The following is a 26,469-nucleotide window of genomic DNA, read 5'->3' as shown; positions in this document are numbered from 1 at the left end:
AGAGAGAGAGACAGAGAGAGAGAAAGAGAGAGAAAGAAAGAGAGAGAGAAAGAGAGAAAGAAAGAGAGAGAGAAAGAAAGAGAGAGAAAGAGAGAAAGAAAGAGAGAGAGAGAGAGAGAGAGAGAGAGAGGCTCTGGCTAAGTAGGAGTGTATACGCATACTTGTGCATCAATAACCTCTTCGACATGGATGTTGCTTCCTTTTGTATCTAGACATAGTCTATGGAAAGTTCCAGTCTGTCTGTCCTCATGTATTGATTTTGCCTCCTGGAGAGGAAGGACACTCATTTGGTTAATGGCCATTCCTGAATGACCATGAGCCAATCACTTATTGTTAGGTTTCTCTTTCCTGCCTTCCTTGAGAGAAGACTTGTGCTTCATCTGTTAGAGGAATCTAGACTCAGATTGCTTTGTCAGTTTTCTAGAAGGTAGCATGGTGTAAGGGGATAAGGACAGGATTTCGTCAAAGAACCTGGGTTCCGGTGATGACTATGCTGCTTAAAGTGAGAAGGGCTGGACCAGATGGCCTCTCAGGTCACTTTCAGCTCGAAATCCGTGATCCTAAGGTAGACTCTATTTACTCTACGTTTCTATGGTTCTTTATCATTTGGAAATCTTAAAGCTTTCATCATAATAACCCTACGAGGCAGAGAATCGTGATAGCTCGTATTTATGTAATCCTTTAAGATTTTCAAAGCACTTTTACAGGTATCTCATCTGATCTTCACGACAGTCGTGGGAGGTGGGTGTGTTTTAAATTTGAGGAAACGGAGGCAAGCAGAAGTTAAATGACTCACCCAGGGTCACACAGCTAGGACGAGTCTGAGGCCATATTTTAACTCAGGTCTTCCTAACTCCAGGCCCGTTGCTCTAACCACAGCTCCTACCACCTCGTTAGCAAATGAAATATTTCTACTTTACAGACGAGGAGACCAGACTCACAGAGGTCAAATGACTTGGCTGTGGTCACACATCCAATGTTAGAGCTTAAATCTGAGTGCAGACGTCCACAGTTCGTTAGTCAAGCTTCTTTATTATTCTTTGTGTGATGAAATATTTGTATTTGTTGAGGATTAAGTTTGAAATTTTAACAAATTTAAGATTTTGCCTGTTACTCTTTGCATTATGCCTTGACACTTTATTTTGCTTCTTAACCAGAGGCTCAGTACTAACTCCCCACCTCTCTGTCCCTCACCTTCACTCTCGCCTTCTTACCTTGTAGTCTCGACTGACTCTGTACCCTGTTCCCAGCACAGCATCATCCGCCTTTCCCTCCTCTCACTCATGCAGCCATCGTGGCCCACTGGACCCCTGGAGCTAACAAGATCAGGCTAAAGAGAATTCCCTCCCCCCATCCCCCAAACCAAACTCTCCTCCAGACTCCCTTGTTTCTGGTGATGGACCATCAATAATTGCCCAGCCATCCAAGGCTCAAAGCCCAGAACCAATCATTGAAAGGCTTTCCTGAATAGCGATTAGACCCTCAGTACAAGTCCCTGGAGGCGGCTATAGTGCCCAGAGTGCTGGGCCAGGAGTCAAGACTTGTCTTCCTGAGTTCAAATCTGGCCTCAGACACTTACTAGCTGTGTGAGCCTGGGCAAGTCACTTCACCCTGCTTGCCTCAGTTTCCTCATCTGTAAAACAAGCTGGAAAAGGAAATGGCAAACCACTCCAGTATCTTTGCCATCAAACCCCAAATGGGGTCATGAGGAATCGAACATGACTGAAATGACGGGACAACCACAAATCTCTGGGTATATACAGAAGCAGGAGACACGAACTCCATATCTGGGCACCCAAAGACATTTGAATTACCAGGCAGTATGTGCTCAGAACCAAATAAGAGGCACAGCCAGTCAGGACTGTAGGTTGGATAAGGGGAGTGATAGATATATAGGTCAGGTCTTGATGGATGAGGATGATAAGCTCACATTTCTATAATGCTTTAAGATTTACAAAAGACTCTTCTTATAACCCCTTGTGAGGTAGGCAGTACAACGACTGCTACTATTACTCCCATTTCATAGATGAAGAAACTGAGAGGTAAAATGACTTTCTAAAGGTCACGTAGCAAGAAAGGGTCAGAATGTGGCTTTCAATCCAGCTGTCCTAATGTCAGGTCAGTCATTCAGTCCATAAACATTTTGTAAGCACCCACTATATGTTAGTCACTGTGCTAAGTGCTGGAAATACAAAAAGAGGCAGAAGATGGTCCATGCCTTAAGAGAGCTCAAAGTCTAATGGCAGATCTGGTGATTGTGGTGTTCTGGGATAACTGCAGAGGCCACGCCATGGAAAGACGGTGGTGGTGGTATGCAGGATGGTGGTGATGTTACCTTGCCCAATTGGAGTAAAAGGGCTGCAGAGGACAGACCATAGGGGAGAGAAGCAGGTTATGGGTCATCTTTATTTCCTTTCTCTCATGCATTCATTCATCATCCATTCAGCAAGCACTTCCTGTGTGCGGATTGCTGAGGGAGATAAATAGCTTTAAACAAACCTCTGTCCCTGTTCTCATGGAGATCACAGTGCATGAGAACAGGGACAGGTCAGCAAGTAGGGGGTGGGAAGGCAAGGGAGGGATTAAAACCACAGGAAACTCTAATTATAGGACATTGTAATACACAGTATTACATGATAAACCAAGTGTTTCTGAAGTCAAAGAGGGAAAGTCCTTGAAGACCAAGGGAATGGAAGAAGTCTAGGGGCAGGGGGCAGCGTTCAAGGTGGCATTTAAAGGAGGGGTGGACATTCAACAGGTAAAGAAGGGGAGGGAGGGAATTCTAGGCCCAGGGAAAAGAGTATGAGCAAAAGCAGGGTGATGGGAAAACACAAAATATGTTTTGGAGGCAGAGGTGCCCAGTGTGGCTGGAACATAGAGGTTCAGAGGGGAATACTATGTGCTAAGACTGCAATGACAAGATGGCCCCAGATTATCAATGAGATAGGGAGCCATTGAGGAGTTTGGAGCACAAGAGTGGGGTGACCATATGCCTGCATAATGAAGAGGGCTGTTGTGGTTACTGTCAATGATGAGGATGATGATGATGTTTGCATTCCATGAAGGACAAATCGGAGAGGAGAGAGAACCTGGAATTGGCAAGAACTGATAGGAGGCTCTATCCCTATTTGCACCGTAGTCAGTTACCAAACCTTCCTTGGAAATATGTCTTCCTCTTCAGATCTCCAACTCCTGCTAAGATCCACATCATTTCTCGGGTTCACTGAAATAGTTTCCTAAGGACTAACTCTAGCCCTTTGCCTTTAAACCTTCCTGCTATGGTGACCAATTAATTGTCATATTGTTCCCACTCTGAGTACATCACTACTCTGCTCAGAAACTTTCAGTTGCTCCCCGTCGCCTACAGGCTACAAAGTGCTATCCTCATCCTGGCTTTCAAAGCCCTCCACAATCCAGCCTGAATAAAGGAGGTTGACCTCCTCCTCTCCAATATATACTCTTTCCTAGCCAGGATGGTTCTGTCTACAGGTTCTCAATCCTCTCTGTCCTTGACAGCCCAACTGAGTCCTCTCTCCTCCAGGAAGTACCTACCATGTTCACCCTAGCCTCCAACAATCCTTCCTTCTCAGAGAGTATTTACTCACTGTGCCACCCACCCTTTGGCACCAGGCTTTCACACTGCTGGGTATTGTTCTTCTGGGTTTTTTCCCTTTTCTTGTGTATGAGTCTTGTTTCTCCCAGAAGAGAAAACATGGGAGGACAAGATCAGTCTCTTCAAGGGCTGTCACATGAAAGAGGGAATAATTTTGTTTTGTTTCGCTAATAAAGGCAGCGTTTAGCTGGCAGAGAGGCAGATTCGTGCTCGTTGGAAAGAAAGATCTCCCGAGAATTCGCGTCGTCCCAAGGAGGAAGGGGATACCTGAACAGGCAGTGAACACCTCTTCCCTGGGGGTCTTCACACACAGGCTGAATTTTTTTCCTCTTTGTATCATTCTGAATTTTGGTTTCTGTGATTACTTAGCTACATAATTCTATCTACAATGTATTTATACATACTGCTTTAGTGATTTTCTCCTCATCCTGCATCACTTCACATGTTTTTCCATGTTTCTGGGAAGTCTTCATGTTTTTAGTTTCTTATGATACCAGTAGTATTTCTTTACCCACACATACACATACATGCATGTACACACACACACACTGCACTTTATGTTCAGTCCCTGGCCTCCTGGCTATTCCATGAACAAGACATTTCACCTTTAAATACAGCTGTCTTTCTCTGGCTGTCCCCTGTGCCTGGAATGCTCTCCCTCCTTATCTATACGTACTGATCTCTGCATCTTCCTGTAAGTGCCAACTAAAATCCTGCCTTCCACAGGAAGCTTTACCCAACTCCTCTTAATCCTAGTGCCTTCCCTCTGTTAATTATTTCCTATTCATCGTATATGTAGCCTGCTTTGTATATATTTGCTTGTACATTGTCTTCTCCATTAGATTCTAAGCTCCTTGAGAGCAAGGACTGTCTTTTGCCTCTTTTTGTATCCGCAGTTCTTTGCATAGTGCCTGGTGTATCATAGGCACTTAATAAATGCTTTTTGATTGACTGATTGCACAATCAATAGACACTTAGGTCAAAGCCTGTCTTCATCAAAGATTTCCACCAAGTATCTCAGCTCAGAATAGGAAACAAAAGCCCCTCTTTCTTCACTCCCTCCCCACCTCCCCTGTCAGAAGAAGCTTCTAGAGATCAGAGACTGATAACGTTTTTGCTTTGTACCTCCAGTGCCTAGTATAGTGCCTGACACACAGTAAGCACTTAATAGATTCTTGGTGAATTGAATATTATAATGTTATAAATTATGAATATTAGAATATTATAAATAAAATAATAATGAGAATGATAATAACAGCTCATATTTAAGATTTGTAAAGTGTTTTATGGGACGTATGTTATCTTGCTTGAGCTTTACAACAACCCTGTCAGGTTTTTTACAGCTGAAGAAACTGAGGCACAGAGACATTCATTGACTTATTCAAGGTCAAATAGCTAGTAGCATATCAAAGGTGATGTTTGAACCCAAGTGTCCTTGACCACAACCCCGACATGTCATTTGCTATGCCACGTTAACAAAGTTAGAAAGGATACGAGGACAGAGGATGTCCTTGCAACATAAAATGTCACAACTAGAAGGGGCCTGAGTATGATCGAGGCCAGGGTGGGGAACCTGGGGCCTCGAGGCCACATGTGGCCTTCTAGGTCTTCGAGTGAGGCTTTTTGACTGAATTCAAGTTTTACAGAACAAATTCTTTAATTAAGGGGATTTGTTCTATGAAGTTTGGATTCAAAGGATTGAACCTGAGGACCTTGAGGGCCACATGTGACCTTGATGCCACAGGTTCCCCACCCCTGATTAAGGCTAATTCCTTTATTTTGCAGAGGAAGAAACTGAGACTCAGAGCAAATGAGGGACTTACTGAAGGTGACGTAGCTAGCAAATTAAATAGCAAGTACTTGAACCCAAGTCTCCTGATTCTAAATTCAACAGTCCTTCCAAGATAATGTGCTGCTTCTCCTCTCTAACTGGGCAACTGGAAGGCTGTGTCCTTGAGAAAAGGGGTTCAGACCTCAGGGAGGAAGCAGGAGAGATTTGAGGGTCAGATGGAGCTTTCCCAGGGCCCATAAGGTCATGGAGGGCAGTTCTAGCCTGAAGCCTTCTACCTGGAGTTTGCCCACTGGTCCTCTTGTCCATGAGATGCCCGTGTCCTCCCCCAAACCCTGTGACCCCAATATAAGGCGTACATTAGAAGCCGAATGTCAAGGATGAGGGAGAGGAGGGCTCCAGGTTCCTAAGCTGTGGCCAGGCTACATCTAAAGTATGGTATTCCCCTCCGGCTGCCATAATTCCTACAATTAGAAGTGGGGGCTCACTCTACCAGGCTCAAATTCAGGAGCTGGACTGGTTAGCCTGGAGAAGAGAAAACTCAAAGGAAACCTTCCTTTAAGTGGTGATATGGAGGAGAAGCAGTTCCAGTCACCCTAACTCTAAGTCCAGTGCTCTGTCTACTCCACACTGACTTTCCAGTATGGTTGGAAGAGATGCCCTCTGGAGCTCAGTGATGCCATGACCAAGAGCTTCCTGGGGATATTTTTTCTCCTCCTCTCTCTTCCCTTGCAGAGTCCTGTCTACTGCACACTGAGATCCCAGAACAAGACTGATATGGACCACACAACCTCACATGTGCTTATACCTTTTCTTTGCAGAGTCTTGAAGTTGGAGGGGGCTAGCTGCTCCATGCCACAAATGAATGGGAATCCCTTCAATAATACACCCACAAGTGGTTTTGTTCTTCAGTTGTTTCAGCCATGCCTGATCCTTCATGATCCCACCAGGGGTTTTCTTGGCAAAGATACTGGAGTGGTTTGCCTTCTCCAAAGGATCCATTTTATCAGACAATCACAGGTTAAGTGACTCCTCCAGGGTCACATAGCTAGGAAGTGTCTAAGGCTGTATTTGAACTCAGGTCTTCCCGATTCCTGGCCTAGTTCTATCCAGTGAGCTACCAGCTACCAGTGCTTCAAGTGGTCACCTGAGCCTTTTCTTGAATCTCTCCCACGAGGGAGAACTCACTACCTCTGAAGGGAGCCCAATCCATTTTTGGGGAACTCACTGTTAGGAGGCTTCTCCCTGATATCAAGCCCAAATTTGCCCCTTTGCAACTTTTACCCATTGTTCCTAGCCCTGGATTCTGGGGCCAAGCCAGAGGCCTCTCCCCCTTTTTCCACATAGTGACCCATCAAATACTTGAAGATAGTGTTTGTGTTCCCTTCTCCATCCCCCCCTCCCAGTCTTCTCTTTTCCAGGTTAAATGTCCCTAGCTCCAGATACTTCAACTGATATTCACATGGCACAGCCTTGACCTCCTTCGCTACCCAGAGTTCATTGATCTAGGTACATTTCATCTTATCAATGTCTTCCCTAGAAGACGGTGCCCAGAATGGAATAAACACACTTGTTGTATAAGTATCCAGATGCTGCGCACACACACACACACACACACACACACACACACACACGCACACTTACACATACCTCTCAAATGAGATAATATTCAGGAAAAGATTTGCAAAATGTAAAATCTTTCAAAAAATGTAAAATCTCATAAAAATGTAAACCATGAATGAATGAAAAGAGCATTTATGAAGCACCTACTGTGTTCAAAGGTCTGTGCAAAGTGCTGTCCTTCAGGAGCTGCCATCCTAAGGGAGGGCTCAATACATACAGGCAGTTTCAGCTGCAAGTCTGCTGGAAAGGTGCTGTGGCTTATGGGGTATAGTAGCCGTGTACATCTGAAATTACTGTGGAAGAAGGATCTATAGGGATTGCTAGCTTGCTACATCCAAGCTGGCCCTGCGTCTAGAAGCCTGCCACTGGGCACCCTCTCCTAAAAGGCAAACCCCTTAAGGGCCAGGATGATTTTTCATTTTGTCGTTTCATCCTTACTTCTCTATCACACATGACTTGTACTTCGTCAAGGCTTGTTTGAATTGAATTGGATTGTATTAGATTGATGGGAACCTGAGTCTAGCTGCAGAGAGTCAGCTATAGACCGGGTCTGGAATGCAGGTCATTATTGCTCTGTATTGTCTCTATAATGTGTTTATTGGCCTTACAACTATTCTGTCACTTGGGAAGGACTGGATTCCTGTATGAAATAATGAGAACTTTGAATCCTATGTGTAAAGATAGGTAAGGAAAATGGAGAATATATCCTGGATGCAAGAGTTCTTCACTTGGGGTCCATGAACTTTATTTTAAAATATATTTTAAGAACTGTATCTCAGCAGAATTGGTTTCCTTTGTATTTTAGTTTATGCATTTAAGAACAATATTCTGAATGGGCTTCCCCATGCTGCCAGAGGGGACCAGGATACCAAAATGGTTAAGAGCTCCTGTTCTGGAAAGCAGTATCACTTGTCTTCTGTGAAACTCAGTTTGCCTATTTGTAAACTCGAGAGGCTCTAATGTTTATATTGCTGTTCCACAGGGGCTCTTGTGAAGAAAGCATGTTATAGGCCTCTGAGCTGTAGGAATTAAGTTGTTAATATGCTCATTATCATTAACTGAAATTGAACTGTTCCTGTTACTAACCTCATCTCTGACTACTGCCCTTTCCCTGTTTCTCTCCCCCCTGCACCCGCAGTGGTCCCTCTGCCCTTACTGTCATCCTTGTTGGTGGGACAGGAATGAGAAGGGGAGCAAGCAGAGAGGGGGTGTCCCTGAGAGATCTGGCTCTCACCCAGGGTTAAGTGAGAACAGGAGATAGGGCTGGCAAGGGGAGAGGGAAGAGGGAGGGAGAGGCTAGGTCTGGGTCCTGCTCATTCATAAAATCTCTCCCAGCATTGTGTGTGTTGGGTGAGGGTGGGGGCCACTACTCTGGGCCAGGGAATGTTGGGGCAGGTCCCTTTCCGCCCTAGCCCAAATGGAAGTGTTTATACAGCTTGGTTCTAGGGTCTTTAGGGGTGTGGAATAGAACTGGCTGCCTACAGGGAAGACCCAGGGATATGAATGGTCCAAGGGCCAAACAACAGCTGAGAGGTCGAGGGAAGGGCCATGTTTCCCACCTCATTAAGGCCAGTGGGTTTGATAAACAGGGTTGGGCTGATACTGGTTGGCCCAGGTGCTGAGTATAATGCTAGGGGAACCAGAAAGGCAAATATACATCCCCACATACACACTCACACTCACACTCACACACACACACACACACACACACACACACACACATCAATGGCCTTTCACAGTGCCTGAAATTCCACCATTAGTGCTCCATTCATTTGGATGAAGAACAGTGTTTTTTCCAGGATCCTCTTTAAAAGTGTGCTCCACTCCCACGTTCTGATACCTTCTCTGTGACTGAACAAGGGCAGAGGGGATATTGAAAGAGGTCGATTCAATTCTAACAGATAATAATTAAGCAAATAAGACTCTTGTTATGTATCAGGGAGAGCATCAGTTTGGGAATCAGAAGACCCAGCTTCGAGTCCAGACTTTTCCACCTGACTCACCTTGGGCCAGTTAGGTCACTTCTCTGAGACTTGGTTTCTCCATCTGTAAAATGAGGATAATCACATATGCTAAGGGAACAGGAGAGGCTCCCACACTTTTTGAGCAGACAAATGTCACGACCCTGGGAGTCCATTAAGATGACTTGGACTGCATGTGCCCAGTGGATTGGAAAAGCAAAGACGGGGCTGATGTTATAATCCAGCTAAGAGGTGAAGAGAGGCACCCAACCAGAAAGCAAGGAAGAGAGAAGGGGAACAGGGGTGGCCAGCAGGCAGACCACTTCTCCAGATTTATCCCTGTCCCATGCCAAGCTCAGTCCTTCCCTCCTCCAAATCCCAGCTTAGCCCTGAGAAGCTGTGGCCGGCTGACCACTCCTGTCTGTGGCTGCTTCATTATTCTGTAACACCAGTTGGACTCTTAAGCCTAGGACATCATCCGGCTACTACGGTGGTTCCGAGCTTGTACCCCATCTCCCCTGCTCAGTCCAATGCTTAGCACAGCATCTAGCGCATGATTAGTGCTGTGTACAAGTGTACCTTGGAGACATTGTGGGTTTGGTTCTAGACCTCTCTAATAAAGCAGATAGCACAATAAAATGACACATGAAATTTTTGGTTTCCCAGTGCACATAAAAGTTATGCTTACACTGCACCGTAGCCAATAGTATTATGTCTAAAATTTTTTTTAATTTTATTGCCAAAAAATGCTAGCCATTTTCTGAACCTTCAATGAGTCATAATCCTTTGATTGAAGGAGGGTTGATGGCTTCCGACAGATCAGGGTGGTGAAGGTTGGCAATTTCTTTAAATGAAGCAACAGTAAAGTTTATCCCATTGACTGACTCTTCCTTTCATTTGAACACTTAGAAGTCATTTCAGGGCTATTAATTGGCCTCATTTCAATATTGTTTTGTCTCAGGGAATAGGGAGGCCCCAGGAGAGAGAGACAGGGAACAGCCAGTTGGCAGAAGTAAACAGCCATTTATAAAGGGGTGGCTGGTGGCCCCCCAGACAATTACAATAATAATATCAAAGCTCACTGATCGCAGATCACCATAACAGGCATAATAATAGTGAATAAGTTGGAAACATGAAAATGACCAAAATGTGGCACACGATGTGAGCACATGCTGTTGGAAAAATGGTGCGATATACTTGCTTGAGGCAAACCTTCAATTAGTAAAAACAAAACAGACCACAACATCTGTGAAACTGTGATAAAGCCCAGTAAAGGGAGGTAGCCTGGAAGTGTTTGTTGACTTGACTCAATCTGTGGGTTACCTAAGAATAGGAACCACATCTCTCTCTGTTCCCCTACTTGTACCTTGAAAGAGGGGGTAGCAAGGAGGGTATAGGGAAAAAGACTTAGTTTGAGAGGATAAGTTACTGATCTTGAAAAGCAATTTAATGTAAGGGGAAAGGTTCTTGGAGTCAGAAGGCCTATGTTTAGTATCAGTTAAGATGTGCTGTGTGACCTCTAACTAATTACTTCTTCTTTATGAGCCTTAGTTTCTACATCTCTAAAATGGGAATGAAAGTCCTTGCTCCACAGGTTGTTAGAGGAAAGCACCTTGTAAGTGTTCAAATACAATAGAAATGAAAGTTACTGGTTTTCTCCTTTGTTCCTCAGTACTTGATAATATTGGAGGATCCTGGGTTGGGGGAAGGGAGGCAAATGCTGCCCTTTGGAACTTTTGCTTACATTTTGGGAGATGTCAGAGCCTGGGCCCCATAGTCTGTCCTTCTGTGGTTGGCTCTGGTATACTTGGAAAATGAGGTAAAACAATGCTCTGTCTCCTGCTTTTGAAGGCAGATATATTTCTGAGTCTGGAATTTAGAGTTGAGAAAGGTGAGAAAACTGGAAGAAGGAACAAAGGATAATGACCCAAAAGACTCTTGTTGAACTAAGAGTGTTAAAAAAAGACTTAGGTTCCAGGTCTGATTCTGGGTCTTCTTAGGGAAATCACTTTTCTATTTTTGATATCAAGATATTTTTGTCTTTTAAATATCATAGTAATTCAGATTTTTTCTCTAGTACAAAGGGAGGGCCAAAAATTTTTACACAGATTTTCTAGATTGTGGGGGCACCTGTGATGTGAAAGGGATAACCGTACTTTGCTTTCATCTCTAAAGCCACCTCAAAAAGTTCCTCCTTCTTTTCCTAATAATTTTACAGGTAAACATTCATCTGGCCCTAGAGGGCCCATTGAACCTGGCTTCACAGAGGAAGGGCTTTCATAGTAATAATGACTAGTATTTATGTAACACTTTAAGATTTGCAATGTACTTTCACATGTTTTCTTATTTGATCAACTACACTGTGAGCTAGAGGTCACTATCAGCCCCATTTTACAGACAAGGAAACTGAAACAGAGATCCCAGCCAGCAAGTATATGAGGCAGGGACCTAACTCTGGTCTTCCTGATTCCAAGTTAAAATCTCTGTCTATTACACCATCTAGTTGCATATGCAGCCTTCTTAACTAACCTTGAGTAAATCTGAGAATGTTCTACTAGAATGTTCCAGACCAGCCTTATGATACTTGCCATGGGGGAATCACTTTTCTAGCTCTATATCTTTGCTTCCTCCTCTGTATAATGAGAACTTTGAATCTTTGGGGTTACTCTCATCTCTCACATTCCATGTTCTAAGGGCCCTCCCAGTTTGGACATCCCATGTTCTGTATTCTGAGATACTGGAAAAATTTTGGTGCACTGCAGACTGATGAACTCAAAGTCAAGGAATCTGATTTTAAATCCTGGGCAAATCATTTACCTCTGGGACTCAGAAGGGGTCGGACCAGGTTGTCTCTTATGACTCTAAATCTGGGGCTGCGATCCCTCCTAGTTCAAAGAATCTGATTGCTTTGGAATGGGGGACTGTTCTTTGGGAGAGCCACTGAATGGTACCCTTTAGAATCTTTGATCAATTGTCTGTTGTAGCCTCTGAACTTTGGGGCTAGAGGAAGCTGGTCTTTCACTGTAGCTAGACAGATGGAGGTTAGTACACTGGAAGATCTTTCCAGTTGAGAAGGGTGTGGATTAGCAGAATTGATAAGCTCTCTAGAAAGATCTTGGTGCTCCTGAAATCTTGGGGAAATGTGTGGAGAAGTGTGGGTGCAGGTGGACAACTGTGCCCTGAGGCAGATTGATGGGAGAGATGACATTTCAAGATCTCCTTAAGCCCTGACATGGCCTTGAGTGTTGATTAGGATTTGATGAAGCTTCAAGGAATGAGATGTTGTCTTCCTCTGGAAGCCTGGGAATTGCTTCTGATGTGTCTTGGCTGGACATCAAGAGACATCATAGAGTAATGCATGAAAAAAGCATTTGATTTGTAATCAGAAACCTGGATCCAAATCCTAGCTCTGCTCTATACTATCTATTTCTCTTAAGGCCATTCTCTTGGACTCAGTTTCTCCATTCAGAAAATAAGGAATTTCCAAGTAGATGTTCTCTAGGTCCTCTCCACCTCCCTGGGATTCAGGAGGGGTGATGTCAGGGTACCATTTCCCCAGGAACTACTCTTAGCCCTCCCTCTTCCCCAGGACCTTAGGCAGGGGAGCAGAGGGAGGCGGGGCAGGGAGGTGAGCACATAAACAGGGTTAGGAAATGTGTCCATCCCTCACCCTTCTCAGCCATCCATCTGAGGGAGAGCAAGTGCTGAGTCTCAGGACCATCTCTCCAGCCAGCCCTGGACTCCTCTCTTCTGTCTCTTCTCTCCTCTCCTTGACTTAGCCATCCTGGAGCAGGTACCTGGAAGGGGAAGGAATGGAGGGGACTTTCAGGACCCTTTGGAAGGGCTGAACCTTTGGGCTATATATATCTGTGTGTAACTGCTCCTCTATATTTGCAACTACAATGATAGATACGTGGGAGAAACACTATGTGTACCTGTGCATGTCTTTGTATTTGTAATCCAAATGTGACTGACTGATGATGTGGAAAGCACAGTGTTCTTGGGAGTCATGTATGTATGTTTGTATGTAGCATGTTTGTGCTTGAGATTGTGTGTGTATGGATAGGTGCTTTGGTGTGTGACTGTGTGTGTGTGTGTGTGTATGTGTGTGTATGTATGCCTCTTGGCATTCTCCTGACTAGGGTCTTGGTGGGGACAGCTCCAACCCTCTGATTCGTTCTGAGCCCTCCTCACCTCCATCCCATCCCTGGGCTCCTAATCCTCTCTTAGGAAGGGGCTCCATGTCTCTGCCCTCAGGCAGCCCCCAATCTGGAGAGGGAGCTAAAGATACAATTCCTTCCCTCAGGCAGTCCTTGTTCTGAGAAGGAAAGCACAGTCTCTGTCCTCTAGGAGGACAGCCAGAGGCTGGACAGTGGAGCCACATCCCCTAGCCCCCATCCTTAAAAGAGCAGTGTCCCTTCTTGCCTCCCTCACCTCCCCTGAATTCTACATTTTCCTACTCCCAGATGTCTCCATCCTTCAATCACTTGGATCTTCACACAGCACAAGAAATTGAGAAAACTTTTTTTTATCCAAAATCATTAGCCCCAGGGGGGAGGAACAGCTCAGGACATCCGGATACAACCAAGACTCACACTGTTTGAAAGTGCATTTTCCACCCACCACGATACATTCACACACACACACACACACACCATAATTTGGGACTATCTGCTGTGACCCTGGCCTGGGGTTCCTAACAAACTAGCAAAACCTGAATCTCTTTCCTTCCTTTGGTTATTTTCCCTTGTGACATTTATCATGACAGATGTGTGGCACACAGACAGTCACATGCAGACTTTCCTTCAGACCCGACTTCTTCCTCTCTCATCCCATATGATCCTCTGAGTGACCCGAACTCAGTCAGTGACCCCTGACTTTAGAGGAATCACTTTTCCTTCTGGGGCCTCAGTTTCCTCATCTGTAAAAATGAAGGTAATAACACTTGTGCCTCCTGCCTCCCAGGGGTCCTGTGAAGAAAGCCTTTTGTCGACCTCACAGCCCTGGAGGGCAGAGAGCGGCTGCTATTTGGGGAACTTGCAGTCAGAGAATTCAAGCGATTTCGTTTGCCTAAGGCAGACATCTGTCTATCTGTTGCTGCGGCTTGTCCTTCAGAGAACCACAACCTCAGGAAGATGATGCCATGACTTACAAGTGCATTGGACTGAAGTGAGGCAGGGCTGTGCAAGGTCACTGGCCTCACATTAACTTCCAGAGCCATCTGGGTCCAGTGGCCAGATAGGGATCAGGACAACTGGAGTTGGCCCCTCAGGATGAGTAGTAGGAGAGGAGCTGGGAAACCTGAGGTCAAGTACTTGGCTTTGTTACTGACAATCTTGACCTTGGGCAAGACACTTTCCCTCCTTGGAGCCTCAGTTTTCTCTTTGTAAAAATAAAGTGGTTGGACTAGATTATTTCTAAGATCTTTCCAAGTTCTACATCTATAATTTCATAATTATATAAATAATTCTATACATAAATAAAAAGAGATGATAAAGCTGGAAAGGCAAGTTGGCACCAGATCATGGAGGGCCTTGAGTTCTAGACTGAGAAGTCTTGACACAGCATAGAGTGCTGGTCCTAAAGTCAGGTAGTTTTGTGTTCAAATCCCACACCAAATACTTACCTTGGGCAAGTCACTTAACTTTTCTGAGTCTCAGTTTTCTTTATCTCCAAAATGGCGAGAAAAGTGCCTTTAGTATCTACATTCCACAGTTGCTGTGAGAGTCATAGGAGATGATATTTGTAAAGTACTTTCCCAACCTCAAATTTAAGTATCAACTTTTCAATAAGGGGGAGCTATTGAAGGCTCTTGAGCAGAGGAGCAACGTGATCAGAGATTCACTTTAGGAAAATTAATATGGTGGGATGTGTAAAAGGCATGGAGAAAGGAAAAAGATTGGAGGCAGAAAAACTTGATAAGGAGCTATCGTAGTAGTTGAAAGAAAAAACGTCACCAAGGCCTGAGCAAAAAGTGAAGAGATGGGAGCTGGGAGGGAAGAATGGTTTCAGAGATGTCACAGAGCTGATTATGGAGTGAAGAAGAGAAAGGTGAGGGGCCTGAATCATTGGGATCAGTAGAAACAGTCATAGCTAACATTTGTACTGCACTTTAAAGTTTGCAAAGCGTTTTATGAGGATTATCTCACTTGATCACCTATGAAGTAGGTGTGCTTAATATCCCCATTTACAGCTGAGGAAAAGAAGACTAAGTGACCTGCTCAAGGTCACACAGTTAGTCTCTGAGGCAGGATTTGAACTCAAGCCCTTTTGAATCCAAGTCCAGTATTCCTAGAACTACCCAGCTGCCCTGTTTTGGGAAGAGGATAAGTTCAGTTTTAGACAATGTTGAGTCTGAGATGCCCCCAAGTGGAGGTGTTCTGTAGGCATCCATAGATATAGGCCTAGACTATAGGAGAGAGGTGGGATCTTTGTCAAGGTATTGAATCAATGTGGCATTGATATTGATCAATGTGGTATTGGTATTGATCAATGTACTATTGATATTGATCAATATGGTATTGGCATTGATATTGATCAATATGGTATTGAGAGAGTGCTAGACTGAGAGTCAAAGAACCTGTTTAAATGCTAGCCTTGCTACTTGGTGACTGTGTGACCCTGGGTAAATCATATAACTTTCTGAACCTTGGTCTCATCATCTGTAAAAATAACTTCTAAGTTTCCTTACATGTCAAAATTCCTTGATCCTGTGTACTTTCCAGAACCCTAACAAGGAATTTTTGCACCCAGGGCCAATGGGAGAGGGAGGACAAGATGAGGAATGAGAAGGAGAACTCACCTGAGGAGAGACTGCTGAGTATGGGTGTTCTAAAAAGCAGAGGGGAGAGGGGAGGGCATTCCAGAAATGGAGGGTATCTGTACAAAGGCATGAACACCAGAGATGAAATGTTGTATGTGAGAAACAGCAAGAAGGCCATAGAACAAAAGGGGCCAATGTATGAACCTAAAAAGACAGGGTGAAATCAGGTGGTAAAGAGCTTTGAATGTCAGAGTTATTTGCATTTGATCCTAGAAAGAATTAGGGAGCCTCTGGAGTTTATGGAGTCAAGGACTGATAGACGTGCTCAGATACGTGCTTTAGGAATATCATTTTTAATAGTATTTAACTTTTTATAATTACATGCAAAGATAGTTTTTAACATTTATTTTTATAAAATTTTAAGTTTCAAATTTTCTCCATTCCTCCCTTCCCTCCCCCTCCCTAAGATGGTAAGCAATTTGATATAGGTTATACACATGCAAAAATATAAAACATATTTCCATATCTGTCATGTTGTGAAAGAAGAAACAGTTTGCAAAAAAAAAAAAATTAGAGCTTGCAAAAGAAAAAAATAAAGTAAAAGTAGTCTGCTTCGATCTGCATTCATGTTCCATTAATTCTTCCACTGGATGTGGATAGCATTTTCCACCATGAGTCTTTTGGAACTGTCTTGGATCATCATATTCCTCAGAAGGGCTAAGGAATATCATTTTGGCAGCTGTAGGATGGATGGATTAGAGGGCTGAGACGTAAGACTGAACAACCAATTAAGAGGCTCTTGCAATAATCAAGAGGTGAAAAAGGCCTCCAAAGTGTGAGTGGAGAAAAGGGACAAATAGGAGAATTATTGTGGAGGTAGAATCAACAAGGCTTGGCTGCTGATCGCATCTGTGGGTACCAGAAGGCTGGTGGCGCCCTGGCAGAAACCGGGAAATTGGGAAGAGGGGTGGGGTTTTGCTTTCCTGTAGCATTTTCAGAGATATTCAATAGGCCATTAGTGAAATGGGACTGGAACTCAGGAGACTGAGTGAAGAGGGCTGGATATAGAGAGATCTGGGAGTTATCTGCATAATGATGAGCTTTAAACCCAGGAGAACTGAGGGGTCACTGGATAAGAGGATGTAAAGAAAGAGGAGGGACCAAAACCAAGGCTTGGGGCATATTTATAGTTAGGAGGCAAGATATGGATAATGATCCAGCAAAAAAGACTGAAAGGGAGCATTCACACAGGAAGGAGGAGAACCCAGAGAAGCCAGGGTCTTACTGAGAAGGAACCCTCTAGGGCTGTTAGCTGGGGAGTGTCTGGGTGGGGTGGGGAGGGCTTGCTTTTCTTCCAGTTCCACTCTTCTAGAGCTACCTGACCTGGGAGGGAACCTCTTCCAGGATTCAGAAGAATAACACTTTAGAGGAACCTCAAGGACCATCAAGTCCAGCTCTCTCATTTTACAGGTGGAGAAACTGAGGCCCAGAGGAGCTAAGCCCAAGGTACTGCAATAAGTTTGTGACAAAGCCCATATTAGACCTTGGGTCCTACTGACCCACCCAGCCCATAGCTTTTTACTCTCTATAAACGCATATCTGGGAACCCCCAGAGCCGTCAGTGACCAGTCCGGGAGCTAGCGGAATCGTGTACAGCCTTGGCTAGCTGTGCCTGGGGCTGGGCAGGGCTGGGCTGGCTGGGCGGGGCCGAGCTGGGAGGCTGCTGAGCCCAGGCCGAGCGGGGCTTGGGAGTGGGATCCAGCAGGACTATGGCTTTGTGAGTAGCTCTCCCTCCCTCTCCTGCCCTCTTGGGGACTGCCTCCCTGTTCTGGGATGCTCACGGCCCCCATTCCCCTTCTGCCAGTGAGCATGAGGGTGTGTGTGTGTGTGTGTGTGTGTGTGTGTGTGTGTGTGTGTGTGTGTGTGTGTGTGTGTGTGTGTGTGTGTGTGTGTGGCTAACTGGGTTCGTCTGTTTTTTTGAGTTAGATGTAAGCTTGGGTCTCGCCTGTCACTCGTCGTGGTTGTCTGAATCTCTCCGTATATGTATATTCTTCTTAGGGCTTAGCCTGTGTCTCTGCGCGTCTCTGATTTTCTGATGGAGGCAAAGGAGTCGGCTGGAAGGACGCAGGAGAGACTGGTAGCCCCGCAACTCCCCCTCTCTCTCACACACACACACACACACACACACACACACACACACTCACACACGCACATTGAGTGCCAGGGTCTCCTAGGATCTTTGCCTCCCCTCTAGGAACCCTTTTCTCTAAAGGGCGAGCCAGGGATCAGGGCCAGGGATGAAGTAAGAAACTTTCCAAGAAGAGTTGAGTGGGTGGGTGTGCTGCAGAATACACCTTTCCTGGCGCTGGATCTGCTTCAAGATTGGGGGAAGGGCAGGAGGGCCAAGGGGGCACCGGATTTAGATTTAGAAGGGGTTTCCTTAGAGATCATCTATTCTAGCCCGACTCTGTTTATTTTTGAAAAACGTTTTAAAGATTTTTTTAAAAAACCGTTTTCCCAGGGACTCCCTCATCCCCTCCCTCTCCCCTGTAAGGAGTTAGGGCAATTAAATAACAAAAATTCAGCACGTCAGCCATGTCTGAAAATAATAGCCTTATTCCTCATCTATACACTACCTTTTTTTACTGAGAGGTAGGAAGTGGGCTTCACCACGAGATCATAGACTTAATTGGGAAGGGACCTTAGAGGTCCTGTGGTCCAGCCCCTGAATTTAGAGACAAGGAAACTGAGGCTGAGAGAGGTTAAATGACTTGCTGAGAGTAACACAGGTAATATATGTCAAAACAATCTTTGAATTCATGACTTCTTGGCTGCAAGCCCAGTACTCTATCCAATGTACCCCTTAGCTGCTTCAGTCCTCTGAAGCCATGACTGGTCACTGCATTGATCAGAGTTCTGAAGTCTTTCAGAATTGTTTTCCTTTACATTATTATGGTCATTGCAAAAACTGTTCTCTTGGTTCTGCTTGCTTCTCTTTGCATCAGTTCAAATCATTCTTCCCATTTATCATTTTTTATGACACAATAATACTCCATTGCATGCACATACCACAACTGGTTTAGCCATTCCCCAGTCAATGAACACTAAGGTGATCAATGGATAGAGCACTGGGTCTGGAGTTGGAGTCCAAATACAGCCTCAGACACTTACTAGCTGTGTGACCCCAGGCAAGTCAATTAACCTCTGTCTGCCTCAGTTTCCTCAACTGGGGATAATAATAGTAGAATTGTTGTGAGGCTCAAATAAGATGATATTTATGATTCCCTTCCCATAGTGCCTGGCACATAGGAGGCACAGGCATTAATCAATGCTTGCTCCCTCCCTTCTTTTCCAGTTCTTTGCTACTATAAAAGCGTTGTTTTGAATGTTTTGTTATATGTGGCATCCTTTCCCTTTGTCTTTTGAGTTTCTGCCTAGTAGTGATACATGCTGGGTATACCTGGGTCAAAGAGTATATACATTTAGTGACTTTTAATATATAATAATGTGTAAATAATATATAATTTAATATATATTATGGATAATTATACATAATTAATATTTAATAAATGATCTTCATTTCTATCCTTTGTCATTTTTACCAATCTGATCCAACTCCATTTTAGTGAGGAGGAAACTGAAGACCAATTAGAGGGAGTTCCTTGGCTGCTGTTCATGGAATGGCAGAGCCAACATTTGAACTCAGATTCTCTAATTTCAAATCTATTGATCTTTTTACTCCATCAGGTTGTCATGCCTGGGTCTGTTCTCCCTCATGTCTCTCCTCTCCTTACCCTCAGAGGCAGAAAGAAAGAATCCTGTTGTGACTATGAGGCAGATGAGGCCTAGAATGAAGGCCATCTAAGTTCTGTCAGTGGGGGCCCATGAAGCCTTAGCCTCAGCCTCCCAACTGGACAGTTCATGGCCCCAACTCCCAAGGTCTGTGGGTTTGATGTCTCCATTGGCCAATGATAACAACTCACACTTCAAGTTCTTGAAAGGTGTTCCTTCTAACTTCTCAGCCTCTCTTGCCCCTAAGCCTCTACCCTGATTCTCTCGAGCCCTTGTGACCCTTAATTCCCTACCTAGGCTCTCAAGAAAAATGGAAGATCTAGAATCCCCTCCTCAGTCCCTGTTTCCAACATTCCCAAAGGGAGGAACTTGCTGGCATTTGGATAAGTATCCCAGGAGACACTCATTAATCCCTAGGGGGTTCAGAGGGGATGTAGAGAGATCCTTGATGCCCTGGGGCCTCCCAAATTTGGAAGGGGAGGAAAAATAAAGCAAGGATGTAGGAAGGGGGTTTGGAGACACCTCCAGGGTGGGGTGAAATTGGAATCTGGGGAGAGAAGGGGGTCACCATGGAAAACGAATGAGGCGGAAGTCAAAGGTTGGAGTTTAGAGAGGAGGGAACAAAAAGGGTGGTTAGAATCACTGCCCTCCTTTAACAGATTGAGAGACTGAGAGAGGACACAAGATTAATGTGCTGTGTTGGAGAAAGGAGGTGAACTGGGAAAAAAATGTGACAGAAGAGATCTCAAAACAAATCAGGGAGTGTGAGAGGCAGGAGGACCTGTCACTAGAAGTAATCAGGCAGAGGCTGGAATGCTATTTATAAAATATGCTATAATAAATCACATTTCTAGAACACTTTAAGGTTTTATAAAGCATTTCACTCACAATGACCTTGTGAAGTAGATTGAGCAGGTGTTACTATCCCCATTTTACAAATGGAGAAACTGAGACTCGGCGGAGGGGGGGGGGGCGTGGAGTGATTTGCCTAGAGTTCAGTTACACAACTCGAAAGCCAGGACTCTATCCAAGTCAATGCAATCTACCAAACGTTTATTAAGCGTCTCCTCTGTGTCAGGCACCGCAGAAAGGCATTCCGTGTGGTGCAGGAGTGTGGACAACACGATTTCCAAGGCTCCTTCCAGCTCTGAGGTTCGGAATCTCGGCTTTTCTAATTCTTGGCTCTCACGCCTTCCCTTTGCCATCTCCCACCCCGCAGGTCCTGACTGATCAGCCCTTATGACCAACATGAGCTGGAGCTTCCTGACGAGGCTGCTGGAGGAGATCCACAACCACTCGACCTTCGTGGGCAAGGTCTGGCTGACGGTGCTCATCGTCTTCCGAATAGTGCTGACCGCGGTGGGCGGGGAGTCCATCTACTCGGACGAGCAGAGCAAGTTCACCTGCAACACACGCCAGCCCGGCTGTGACAACGTCTGCTACGACGCCTTCGCCCCGCTGTCCCATGTTCGGTTCTGGGTCTTCCAGATCGTCGTCATCTCCACGCCCTCCGTCATGTACCTCGGGTATGCCATCCATCGGCTGGCCCGGGCATCCGAAGAGGAGAGGCGCCGGGCCAGGCGCTGGCGTCAGGGCGGCCGCATGGCCCGCAGGCGTCCCCCAAGGAGGAGGCCACCTGCGCTGCCCCACCCCGGCTGGCCAGACACCCCGAATGGAGGAGAGGAGGAGCCCATGATCGGCCTAGGGGGTGGCATGGGGGAAGAAGAGGAGGGTGGAGATGGAAGCAGGGAGGACCGGGAGCAGGAAGAAGAAGAGAAGGGGGCACTGGCAGGAGAGAAGGGCAAGGGGTCTCCCGAGGCCGGGCCTGCCAACCAGAAGCACGACGGGAGGAGAAGGATCCAGCAGGAGGGTCTGATGAAGATCTATGTGCTGCAGCTCTTGGCTCGGGCCTCCTTTGAGATCTGCTTCTTGGTTGGCCAGTACCTGTTATACGGCTTTGAGGTACAAGCATTCTTCCGCTGCAGCCGGGAGCCCTGTCCTCACACGGTTGACTGCTTCGTGTCTCGGCCCACGGAGAAGACGGTCTTCCTCCTGGTGATGTATGTGGTCAGCTGCCTCTGCCTCATCCTTAATCTCTGTGAGATGGCCCACCTGGGTCTTGGCAGCTTGCAGGATGCTGTGAGGAGCCGCAGAGTGGAGGGCGGCGACCAGGGTTCAGACGGCTATCCTTCACCCCCACCCCTGCCCCGGCAGCTACCCCATGGCTACCCGTATACTCGCAACATCTCCTGCCCGCCTGAGTACAACCTGGTGGTCAGGGCGGAGAGGGCGGCGGCAGCGGGGCGGCTCATGCCTAGTGGACTCTTGGCTCATGAGCAGAACCTGGCCAATGGGGCCCTGCAGGAGCTCCAAGAACTTCAGGGCCCGGGCTCAGAGGAGAACCCACCACCAGTGGATCTTGCTCCTGCCTTCCCAGGAGCCCATCGGGCTGGGACCCAGGACCCTGGCAATGGGGTTAGGAGCAATGGATTTCCTGCTTATACAACCCAGGTTGGGTTACCACCTTCAAGGACTGACAGCCCAGCCTCAGGGGGCACGATTGTGGAGCAGAACCATGCCGATGGTGCCCAAGGGCGGCAAGGTGCCAAAGCCAAATCCAACTCTGAGAAGGGCAGCAGTGTTAGTAGCAAGGATGGCAAAACATCCGTGTGGATATGAAGACCTTTGGATGGAGGAAAGGGAACAGCCAAGAGCCAACCTCCATGTAGCCCCCAATCTCTCCCTCACCCCAAATTGGCCCTAGAGTCACCTTAAACTTAGCCCCAAGATGGGACTTGGTTTTATAACCCAGGACATCAGTGCACAGACTTAGGAGAAAGGAGAAAATGGGGTGCTATGGAAAGAGAATTGTTCTTGGAGTCAAGAGATTTGAGTTTGAATACTGGTTAGCCTACTTACTAGCTGGGTGACCTTGGGTAAATCACTTCCCTTATCTGAGCCTCAGTTTCCTTCTCTGTAAAATAGACTAGCTGTAACCTTCTGTGACTCTGTGATTTAAACCATGTGGTGGCAATTCAACTTGCCTTCCCCTCTTTGGGCTTTGGGAATGGGGAAGCTAGGGAATACTAAGAATGGAGGCTCTGAGGTAAGGCAATGGAGTTCAAATTCAAGGCTCACTTGACCCATTATCATCATGATTTTCTTGTAGAAGATATGCCTTTTCTAAAGATAGCAACAGAAGCTCTTTAACAGATAGTATGACCTAGTGAAAGCCACTTGACCTCCTCTATCCAACAGAGAGAAGGGCTAGCCTTTGAGCTCTCCTCTGGGTCTAATCTTTGATTCTACATGTCTCCTGTGCTCTGGGGGAGAGGAAGAGGAAGAAGAGATCCTGGGATGAGAATCCAGTGGGAATACCTCTTCACCAGATCTCTAAGACCATTAATGAGGGAGCCTGAGTTTGGAAATGGGACATCCTGGTGTCATGAAAAGCACAATAGCTTTTGAGGCAGGATGTTTGGGTTTAGGTTCCAGCTCAGCTCCTAGAAGCTGTCTGAAATTCCTTCTGGCTCGACGTCATGGGATCCTTTGTTTTGGAGGGGATGGAGTCATTGAGCACCCTGGGATTCAGTGATCACGCAGTCACCTTGTGATTTGCTGGATGGCAAGAGCTGGGGTGGAAGATCATGCCCAGAGACAGCAGTATACCCCAGGCTATCATCTCTCTGTCCTTGGTTCTCAATGGACCATCTCAATGGAGCCATCTCAATGGCTGTTAGTTGGCATGTGATCATGGAAGGCAAACATATTTTAATCTTTATCTGAGCCAGGCAACTAAAAAGATAAAAGAATCCCTTCTTTTCCCCCTTCCCCCTGAGAAGAGCCATAGAATGTATCCCAAAGTCAAATATTGATGATTGATTTATGTGGTTGGGATTATCTACTTTAGGACTTGAGGTGCCATCCTTCCATTGGGCAGCTAATTGATAATTGACCTATTCACCATATCACTATGTGTTTGTACAGTCTTATGGCCTCTCCCTGGTTCCATTAATTGTGCAAAGGTAATTCCTGCCCTGACTAGCATGTGTTGAAGATTTTTCTAAGCATGGAAAGCCCTGGAGAGGGAATTACACAGGTCCCCTGTCTGGGAAGAGGTAATTCTTTCCCTATTCTCATCTTGGTTTCCTCTCAAAGCACCAAGACACCTCAAGTGCCATCACTCTTTGGGGAGAGATTTACTGTGGTCTGCCAACTCTTATCCCTACTGTGGTCCCAGGAACAAGAGTTGTTGAGTATGGTGAGAACCTGCCTGGCATCATCTTCATTCTCTCTCTTGCTTCCTCTTGGATCCCAACAGGAATCAGGATCCAGGCTGGGGGAGAAAGGGAGGGGAAAGTTATATCAAAGAGAAGAAAATTAAAGTGATGAGAGGATCCCTCAGGAGTTGAAAAGTTTCAGAAGTAATTCCACAGGTCTCTTGCTTTTGGAGCCCATGTGGCTGGGACACATGCTCAGAATAGCCTCTCCCCAGGACAGTCCCTGCAGATAGATAAAGGAGAAGCAGTTGCCTGCACAGTATAATTTGAAGGGCACTCCCTCTGATGACATGTCACAGTACCTGAAATGCCACCCTTATCACTTAATTCCTTTAGGATTTAAAGGCTCCCTAGTTTTCCAGAAGCTACTGTTGAAATCCAAATACCTCTGGAAAGCAAGACAGTTTAAACATGTAAGTTGTATATTTGTTACCAGCTAATTCCCTAGTAGGGATTAGTTGATAACTGGTAAGAACAAGACTTTATGTTAGTATGAAGGTAAGACATGGAATGGAATTTCCAAAGGATGAACGAAGGTGATGAGCTGGGGGGACTGGTTTCGGCTCCCCTGAACCTGGGCTCTAGTCATTCCTAGCTGTTGCACTGACTGGTGGTATGATCATAGGCCAATCATTTCTTTCTTTGGATCTCAGTTTTCTCTTCTATAAAATGGAAGAATTCATTTGGATGATTACTAGGGTTTCTTCCAGCTCTGACATTCCACACTCACCATTCAAGGTCCTTTTTCAGCTTGGATATTCTGTGAATCTTGGAACTAGGAAGCAAATATTCCCTGCCCAGTGGGAGGGAGAATGGGCAGTCTTGGGGAGAGAATGATTGAGAATAAGGGTAGCAGGAGGATCTGAAAGGGTGGGAGGCCCTGGTACAGAGGTTGATTCTAGGGGTACCGGAATCCTTCCTCCTTCCTTGAGGAAAGGGCTGAGCTTGCCTCCAAATCCCATGTTTCCTTGTGCCTCATCAGCTATACCAGTGAAGGGAGGAGGGGAGGGACCAGTCAAGAGCAAAACGTTCAACCAGTAGGATCCTGGCTTAGAGGAAACATGTTTGGTAGATGGTAGGGGGCAACTCTTGATGATTATCAAAATCAGCCCAGGACTCTGCCTCCCTAGAGCTATCCTAGATACCATTCTCTGAGAATGGCATCTCCTCTCTTCTTGTATACCCAGAAAGGTGATCTTCTAATCCTAGTGACCAGGGTATGGTGGAGAAAGGGAAGTCTGTTGCCAGTCTACTTGTTTGTATTATCTGTATGGCAGAATGGGGAAAGCATAGGACCAGAAGTTGGACCACATAGGACTCCACTCTACTTTTCTCTTACCCTAGGGGTACGTCAAGCATCCCCATACTGGACAACTCCCAGCCTAGACGAGGGTGCCAGACCTTGCGCTCTCTCTTGTAACTAGCATGGCACAACTGGAAAGAATGTAAGAGCAAATAACACAGTGTCAGAGCTGGAGAGGACCTCAGATACCAAGCATTTTACTGAGGCAGAAACTGAGGCCCAGAGAGGAAAGTGACTTGCCCTAGAATCTAGGTCTCCTGCCCTAGGTTTCCTGGCACGAATGCTGAACTAACTCACCTTTGCATCTGGGCCTGCCATCATAGGGCTGAGAAACCTGATTCAGGGTAGAAGAATCAGGGGCAGAGAGCCATGCAACCCCTTCCTCTCACAAAATTAGGTTTGGGAAGTGGAGGAATGAGGTAGTTTCTGAGTAGTTATCCCTTTGTTTAAGGCCCTGATATGTTCATTGTGGGCACGTTTGACTTCCTTTCCCCAGAACCCCTTTGACTTTCCATCCCTCTGAGAAATACTTGAAGTCTTCATAAGCGTCAGGGCCAGCCCATGGGCTAGCCACTGAGTTCTGTTTCTGCTCCTGAACTAACTCACCTTTGCATCTGGGCCTGCCATCACAGGGCTGAGAAACCTGACTCAGGGTAGGAGAATCAGGGGCAGGGAGCCATGCGGCCCCTTCCTTTGATCCTTTCTCCCCATGCCATCACTCAGCCAACCCCCCTTCACCATAGGAGATGCAGGTTCCAATACTAATAGAATGAAATAAATAAATAAAATCAAACTTGACTTTTGTTTACAACCTCCTGTGTGTGCCTACCAAGTGTTTATTTTTTTTCAGTCATCAGTAAAACTTTGCTTCCCTCCCATTTGCCCAGGCCTGCATTAGACATTATGTTCAAGATCTGACAGTAACTGTCCTTTGATGTTCACAGTCTAGTTGAGGAATCAACACATCCATGAAACACATAACAATACCAGATGGAACACAGCCAGTGATACTGAACTCTGTGGTTGACTCACTCACTCATTTACCCATTCATTCTCTCATTCATTCACTCCTTCACTATCATTCAATCATATGTTCATTCTCATTCATTCATCATTATTGAGCCCCATGTTCAGAGTACAATGTCTTTATAGTGGAAAGGTATAAAGATATCTAATCCTCATTAAGGAACACATGGGCTCATTAACTAAGGGAATGTGACAAAAATAACCGAAATGAAAAAAAATAAACAAAAAAATATAAAAATTTTATTTAGAATATTGAAAAACTGGAAATAATCAACATATTAATTGACTGGGGAATGGCTTGATGAATTTTGGCATAGAA

General features: G+C 45.6%; 1 protein-coding gene across 4 annotated transcripts in view; it reads left to right on the top strand.

Annotated features, from left to right (window-relative positions):
- The window catches only part of GJC2 (gap junction protein gamma 2), a 41,517-nt gene extending 15,595 nt beyond the window's left edge, over positions 1–25,922 (top strand). Inside the window, exons 1-2 of one of the 4 annotated variants that reach the window (XM_072652832.1) lie at positions 12,399–12,779; positions 20,761–25,922. In XM_072652832.1, coding sequence (XP_072508933.1) covers positions 20,781–22,220 — 1,440 coding nt within the window. In that variant the 5' untranslated portion in view covers positions 12,399–12,779; positions 20,761–20,780 and the 3' untranslated portion in view covers positions 22,221–25,922. Of the gene's footprint in view, positions 1–12,398; positions 12,780–17,125; positions 17,256–17,431; positions 17,527–20,760 lie in introns of those variants that run through there. The other 3 variants (XM_072652852.1, XM_072652846.1, XM_072652839.1) reach the window with 3 other exon arrangements.
- The last annotated feature ends 547 nt before the right edge of the window (positions 25,923–26,469 follow it).

This window comes from Notamacropus eugenii, chromosome 1 (assembly GCF_028372415.1).
Source record: "Notamacropus eugenii isolate mMacEug1 chromosome 1, mMacEug1.pri_v2, whole genome shotgun sequence".
NCBI classification, from domain to species: Eukaryota; Metazoa; Chordata; class Mammalia; order Diprotodontia; family Macropodidae; genus Notamacropus; species Notamacropus eugenii.
Note: the sequence above shows the minus strand (reverse complement) of the source record. Positions and strands in the feature narration are given on the sequence as shown.